The sequence below is a fragment of the Oryctolagus cuniculus genome, chromosome 11 (genome assembly GCF_051225735.1).
Source record: "Oryctolagus cuniculus isolate XC-2025 breed Fujian yellow rabbit chromosome 11, ASM5122573v1, whole genome shotgun sequence".
NCBI classification, from domain to species: domain Eukaryota; kingdom Metazoa; phylum Chordata; class Mammalia; order Lagomorpha; family Leporidae; genus Oryctolagus; species Oryctolagus cuniculus.
Window position 1 is genome coordinate 10,060,699 of NC_142877.1, and position 7,265 is coordinate 10,067,963.

A 7,265-nucleotide genomic window follows, 5' to 3' on the forward strand; every position below is an offset into this window, starting at 1 on the left:
CCGTGGCCGGCGCTATGCCAATCCGAAGCCAGGAGCCAGGTGCTTCTTCCTGGTCTCCCATGGGGTGCAGGGCTCAAGCACTTGGGCCATCCTCCACTGCCCTCCCGGGCCACAGCAGAGAGCTGGACTGGAAGAGGAGCAACCGGGACTAGAACTGGATGCCCATATGGGATGCCAGCGCCGCAGGCAGGATTAACCAAGTGAGCCATGGCGCCGGCCCCAGTACCAGGTTTCAATCCAACGCACCACACAGCATTCGGCATGCATGCTTTTGAACTGTTCACATTTTATTAGGAGTATGAACTACTTTTAAAAGTCTCAACTTTCTTTTTAACCAAATGTATGATCATAGTGTTCACACGATATTGGTGCTTTGAGGAGATATTTTGCTTTTTTAAGCTAGAAGTAAGTATTTAACATGGTAATAAAGTATTTTTAGATAATCATTGCGAATCATCCAACTTTCAGGATTTTTTAAAACTTAACCCATTTGCCACTCTTCTGCTATTATTAGGGTTAATTTATGGGTCTGATTCAGTCACAAACACTGGAGCTGCAAATTTGCAAAGCACCATCTGTAAACTCTCACTGCTTCACATTCTGCCTTCTTCGCTCTGATTATCTATTATGCAAGTACATTTTTCTAAGAAATTATATTCAATCATCTATTCATTGAAATACTAGGAAGGGTTGGCTGATAGTGCAGGTATGGCACTTCAAAGCCAGTTTTTAAGTTTTTTGAAGATCTTGATCCCATTTGACATGATCTGAAATTTACATATTAGACAACATTAAAAAGAGCAAGAAGTACACTTGTGTCCTAACGTTCACCACCTAAGACAACGAGTGGTCAGTGCAAATGGACAGAGCGCAGCAGGTCACGGCGCTACAGCAGCCTGGGCTTCCCGCGCAAGTGGCTACCTCCACGTCCACCAGATTTAAAAAGACCCAAACCACATTTCTTGCTGTTTTCCAAATCCAGACTACAGGTGTGTTTAAGTTTCAAAATTTTCAAATCTGTTTTCAAAATCCCCATGTTGCCCCGTCCCCAGAACACTGAAAGATCCGCCAGCGCCAGACCCCTGCACGGCCAGGTGGTCTCAGCGAGGAAGTGGTGCCTGGGCCCTCATGCGCCACAGTCCCTAGCCGGCCACCCTCACCCTATGTGCCTGCCTGCAGTTACCGAATTGGCAAAGACCTTTTAAGATGTATGTATGTATGCAGGTGTGTATCTATTTGAAAGGCAGAATTAGAGAGAAAGGGACAGAGAAATCTTGCGTTTGCTGGCTCCCTCCCCAAATGGCTGCAACAGGCAGATCTGGGCCGGGCTGAAACCAGGAACTCCCTTCTGCCCTCCACCTGGGTAGCAGGAGCACAAGTGCCTGGGTCTTCCATTGCCTTCCCGGCCAGTGGTCTGGGAAAGCAGCAGAGAATAGCCCAAGTGTTTAGGTCTCTGCCACCCATGTGAGAGACCTGGAAGAAGCTCCTGGCTTTAGCCTGGCCCAGTGTTGGCCATTACAGCCATCTGGGGAGTGAACCACTAGATAGATCTTTCTCTGTTACTTTGTCTTTCAAATAATAAGTCTTTAGGGGCCAGTGTTGTGGCGCAGCAGGTTAAAGCCCTGGCCTGCCAACATCCAATATGGGCGCCGGGTTCTTGTGTCAGCTGCTCCACTTCCGATCCAGCTCTCTGCTGTGGCCTGGGAAAGCAGTGGAAGATGGCCCAAGTCCTTTGGCCCCTGCACCTGCGTGAGAGACCCGGAAGAAGCTCCTGGCTCCTGATCAGCTCAGCTCTGGCCGTTGCGGCCATTTGGGGAGTGAACCAGTGGATGGAAGACCTCTCTCTCTTTGACTCTACCTCTCTGTAACTCTTTCAAATAAATAAAATCTTTAAAAAAGTAAATAAATCTTTAGGGACCAGTGCTGTGGCATAGTAGGTTAAGCATCTGCCTATGGTGCTGCATCCCATATGAGCGCTGGTTTGAGTCTTAGCTGCTCCGCTTCTGATCCAGCTCCCTGCTGATGGCCTAGAAAAGCAATGGAAGATGACCCCTGGACCTACGTGGGAGACCCAGAAGCTCTTGGCTCCTGGCTTCGGACTGGCCCAGCTCCAACAGTTGTGGTCATCTGTCTCTCCACCTCTCAGGTAAATAAATAAATCTTTAGAAACACACACACACACACACACACACACACACACACACCAAAGAGCCAGGGTCGGCATCCTATACATGAATGCTAGTGGCCTGGGAAAGCAACAGAGGATGGTCCAAGTAGTTGGGCCCCTGCACCCTCGTGGGAGACCTGGAAAAAGCTCCTGGCTCCTGGCTTTGGACTGGCCCAGCTCTGACCACTGAGGCCACCTGGGGAGTGAACCAGTGAATAGAAGCTCACTCTCTCTGTCTCTCCCTCTCTAACTCTGCCTTTCAAATAAATAAAAAAGACCAAAGACTGATACACTCTGGGTACTCACTGATGTGATCAGCATTTTCTGTGGGTACCTCCAGAAAAGCCATGAATTTGACTAAGCGATGATGGATGCCTAGGGTGCCATAGGCAGTGGAGACAGAAGCGGTCAGATTTAAAGTGTTTGCGGGGAGAAATGGTTCAAGAGTGCAGGTCCCTCCTGACTTGCAGAGGAGCCTGGGAAGGGAGTGTCCGATGCTGCGTCTTGCCAGTGAGGAAGCCGGTGGGGGTGGGGAGGCCGCTGGGCAGCCCAAGCTGTGAGGCAGGACTGCCTTTGCTGGGACACAGACGCCCTGCTCAGCGGTTCGCTGTGCTCACAGCAACTGTTTCGACTCGGCTGAACTCCTGCTAAGTTCCAGTTCACTCCAGGCTTCCCTCGCCTGCAAGCACTGGGCAAGGAGACTGCTGCTGATTAAAGGGGACGCCCATCTTCTATCAACGTTGCTCCTCTCCGCCTCCGTCTTAGCCATGGGGCCACCGGGAAGGCACATGTGATAGGAGCCTTCTCCCCCCTTGCCTGCAGCAACCTGTCCAAAAATGGCGTTAAAAGGCAGACAGAAAACACCTAGGTAATTCATAATTTTCTGCTTTTAAGATGCCAAATAATGGGGCTGGCGCTGTGGCGCAGCGGGTTAATGCCCTGGGGCCTGAAGCGCCGGTATCCCATATGGGCGCCGATTCGAGACCCAAGTGCTTGGGCCCCTGCTCCGGCGTGGGAGACCCGGAAGAAACTCCTGGCTCCTGGCTTCGGATCAGCACAGCTCTGGCCGTTGCGACCAACTGGGGAGTGAACCATCGGATGGAGGCTCGCTCTCTCTCTGCCTCTCCTCTCTCTGTAACTCTGACTTGCAAATAAAATAAATCTTTAAAAAAAAAAAGATGCCAAATAATTGAAGTAAGGTTAGAAACTAGAGACGGTGTCAGCACACAGACTTCATGTGAACTACACGGGTCTGCAGAAAGCTGTGGAAAATGCATGTCGTGGAGAGATTATGTACAGATCTCAAAATATTTTTACACCAAAACACACCTTTCAATTCCATTTCCATGAACTTTTTAAAATATTTTAATAAATTGATTTGAAAAGCAGAGTTCCAGAGAGAGGGAGAGACACACAGATCTTTCACCTGCTGGTTTACTCCCCAAATGGCCGCAATGGGCAGGGCTGGGCTAGGCTGAGGACAGGAGCCTGGAACTCCAACGGGGTCTCCCATGTGGGTACAGGGGCCCAAGTACCTGGGTCGTCTTCTGCTTTCCCAGGCCCATTAGTAAGGAGCTGGATGGGAAGTTGAGCAGCTGGGACTCGAACCAGCACCAACATGGGATGCCAGCGGCACAGGTGGTGGCTAAACCTGCTCCACCATCATGCAAGTCCCTGTGAACTTTTTGAAGTCCCCTCATATACCTATGTTAGATAGACAGATACCCTATTTGTCATCCCAATTCTTTCACATCCAGAGTGCTTCAGAAATTACGGCTCATCACAGGTAGGAATTAACCCTGGCACCACTTTATTTGCAAAATGCTTTCCCACTCCCACACTGTAGTGGTTTTCCTAACATTCCAAACCGACCGCAGAATTATCCTGAAACAACGCAGACAGACGCAAGACTTCCAATGACAAGAGTTTGTTACCTCCACTAACCTACGGGACTGTGAGATGACACAGTGTACAAAGGCCATCTTCTGAGTACAGCAAACTGGGTCACACAGCTGACCTCAGGCGTGTGGGGGTCCTCAGAAACAGACAAGCTTCCGGGAGAACGCTGCCCTCCCTTGACCGACGCTGGATGGGGGGCTCTGGGACTCCACTCGGGGGGCAGAGGTCTGTGCACGAGTACCCAGGGGCATTTCTGGTGTGCGCACAAGAGCTCTGTCTGTCATCATGCAAGCACAGACTGTCTCACGACAGAGAAACACAAAGTTCTGCTGGGAGTGAAGTGCCTGGGCTGTGGGCTGTGGGCTGTGGGCGCGGTGCTTCTGGATTCAACAGCTGCCCACACAGACGTCAGCCATTACTCAGAATGGAAGCAGACTCCCGCCATGGCCCACGGCCTCCCCAGCGGCCCCACAGCCCACCTTGCCTCTATACTTGCCGGGACAGCTCGGTATTTGCGCTGGGCTCTCACACTTGTCTCTCTCCCCAGGATTGTTCTCCCAGATTTTCATAACTGGCTCCAGCTCACCATTCAGGTTTTGGATTGAATGTTATTCTGAAGAGGCCCCACAAGTCGACCTATCCAAACCAATAACTAGTGAGTGAATAAGCTAGTGAGTGAATCCGCCCACAAGGCTTTAGACTTTTGAAAGCTTTGCTGGTGGACACACGGGATTTCAGTTCTCCGAGTTCCTGCTTCTCTTTAGAAAGAGAAATCTGACCACGGGCCGCTCACAATAAGCAGCTGGAGAAGACTGACAGCCGCCGGCACACTCACGCACCAAACTTCGAATTTGTTGTGCACACGAGGAGCTGGGCGTCTCCCAGTTCATGAAAGTGTGGTTTGACGTGGCCCACAGAAACACCTGTACTTACACTGCTGTGAAATGTTCGGGTAAGAGTCAGAACAGGAAAGGCGGATGGAAGGGGGGAGGGCTGAGACACTGCCTGGAAGATCCCAAAGCAAACCACAGAGCAAAGAAAATGTGACTGCGTGAACACAGGGTGGACCCTGAGCGAACTTTAAGGCAAGTTGGCAATTCATAAGCGAAACTGACAGGCAAACGGCTTCCTGTAATTCACTGAACTGGAAAGACCTCACTTCCACACTGATTCAAATGTCCGGCAGGAGGACCACTTCCCGGAGAAGACAACCCATGAACGAAACCTGACGTCTGAATTAGAGACCAGACCCCGCGAACGCCTGACACTGCCCTGAGCACACGCCTTCTGTGGTCAGCTCGGTGAGCCCAGCTCACAGCTTCGCTCCAGGCCTCAGACAGTTCAGAGCGCTTTTCGATCAGCAGCAGGCAGACAAAAACGATGTGCAGTTCGGAATACAAACCCGGTGTCACGGTGCATTTCCCACGTTCAGGGCCCCTCCCGGAAACAGTCACAGCCCCTACACCCTCCCAGCCGCTGCGGCCGGAAGCCCCGTGACCGGCTCCGCCCATTCGATGCTGCGGAACCCAGGCCCTGGCTGCATCCCAGAAGAGAACCCAGCCGCATCCCGGCGTCCCGCGGCTGCGCACCCCTCGCCCTCGCCTCGAGCGGGCGCTCAGTACTGCGGGAAGGAGCCGTCCACCTTGGCGGCCCAGGCCATGAGCCCGCCCGCCACGTCCTGCACCCTTAGCGAGGCCAGCTCCGGCACTCGCGGCAGGGCCTGCAGGAGCCTCACGGCCTTCTGCGAGTCGTTGCCCAGTTTGCAGATCACGTACACGCGGAGCGCCGCGCCCTCCGGGGCGGCCCGGCCCCGCTCGCGGATGGCGTCCCCGAGCAGCCGCAGGCTCTCCGCGTCCCTGCGCTCCAGCAGCGTCAAGGGCACGTGCAGCGCATGCGGCAGGCGACAGATGTCCACCTCCACTCGCGGCCGGACGTCCAGCAGCAGGTGCGGCGCCCCGGCATCCAGGAGCCGCTTGTAGTCGGTCACGGAAATGCGCTCCTCGGGGCCCAGGAGCTGCAGGGAGCGGCACTTCTCGGTGGCCGACGAGCCACAGAGGGCTTCGTAGTCCTGCAGGGCGGTCACCGTGGGCCGCTCCCCACAGGCCGCGCAGTCGGGCCTGCGCCCCCGCAGCCGGACGCAGCGGAAGCACCCCGAGAGCGCGTCGAAGAGCAGCAGGCGGCCGCTGTAGGAGGGGCCCAGGCCCGCGGCGATCTTCAGCACCTCCAGCGCCTGCAGGCAGCCCAGGACGCCGGTCACCACGCCCAGCACGCCGCCGTCGGCGCAGCTCGTCACCGTGTCGGCCGGGGGCGGCTGCGGGAACACGCAGCGGTAGCACGGCCCGCCGCCGTAGTGGTACACCGTGATCTGGCCCTCGAAGCGCAGGGCGCTGGCCGACACCAGGGGCCGGCCGGCCAGCACACAGGCGTCGCTCACCAGGTAGCGAGTGGGCGCGTTGTCGGAGCAGTCGGCCACCACGTCGTAGCGCCGGACCAGGTCGAGCGCCGTGGCCGCGGTGAGGGCCTGGGCGTAGGGCACGCACTCCACGGCCGAGTTGAGGCGGCGCAGCGAAGCGGCGGCCGAAAAGACTTTGGCCTGGCCGGCCAGCGCCTCGTCGTGCAGCACCTGGCGGGCCAGGTTGCTCATCTCCACCACGTCGTAGTCCACCAGGCCGAGGCGGCCCACGCCGGCCGCCGCCAGGTACTGCGCCAGCGGGCAGCCGAGCCCCCCGCAGCCGACGATGAGCACGGACGCGGCCGCCAGGCGCAGCTGGCCCTGCACGCCCAGCTCGGGCAGCACCAGCTGCCGGCTGTAGCGCAGGATCTCGTCTCGCGACAGGGACGCCCTGGGCGGCAGCGGCGACACCGGCGCCGGCTGCTCCGACTCCGGTTCCCGCTCCGCCGCCAGAGCCGCCGCCAGCCTCTGTTTCAGGGACTCCAGCTCCTCCTCACGCTGGGCAACCTGAGCCTGTAGAGCCAGCACCTCCTCCCGGGCAGCCATGGCGACGTCCGCCGGAGGCTGGCGCGTGCAGGGCATTTCCGGTTCCGGCTTATCGTCGCCTAGAGACTGGGGTAATCCAAACATCCCCGTGGACTTTGGGAAAAGGCGAAAAATAGATTTCCACGTGCTAGGAAACCTTAGGCTTCAACTTGACAGATTCTCAGGTTTCTAATATTTTCACTGGACCGCATAGAAGTCGGA

At 55.8% G+C, this 7,265-nt stretch overlaps 1 protein-coding gene across 1 annotated transcript; it reads right to left on the bottom strand.

Moving 5' to 3' along the window:
• Window positions 1-3,960: 3,960 nt before the first annotated feature.
• Window positions 3,961-7,195, bottom strand: MOCS3 (molybdenum cofactor synthesis 3). Its single transcript, XM_051832624.3, has one exon. It carries the CDS (start codon window positions 7,146-7,148, stop codon window positions 5,682-5,684), a length of 1,467 nt encoding a protein of 488 aa, XP_051688584.3. The 5' UTR covers window positions 7,149-7,195; the 3' UTR covers window positions 3,961-5,681.
• Between the last annotated feature and the right edge of the window lie 70 nt (window positions 7,196-7,265).

Excerpts from the sequence above, each read along its gene's own strand:
- MOCS3 (XM_051832624.3), bottom strand. The coding sequence starts at position 7,148 with ATGTTTGGATTACCCCAGTCTCTAGGCGACGATAAGCCGGAACCGGAA.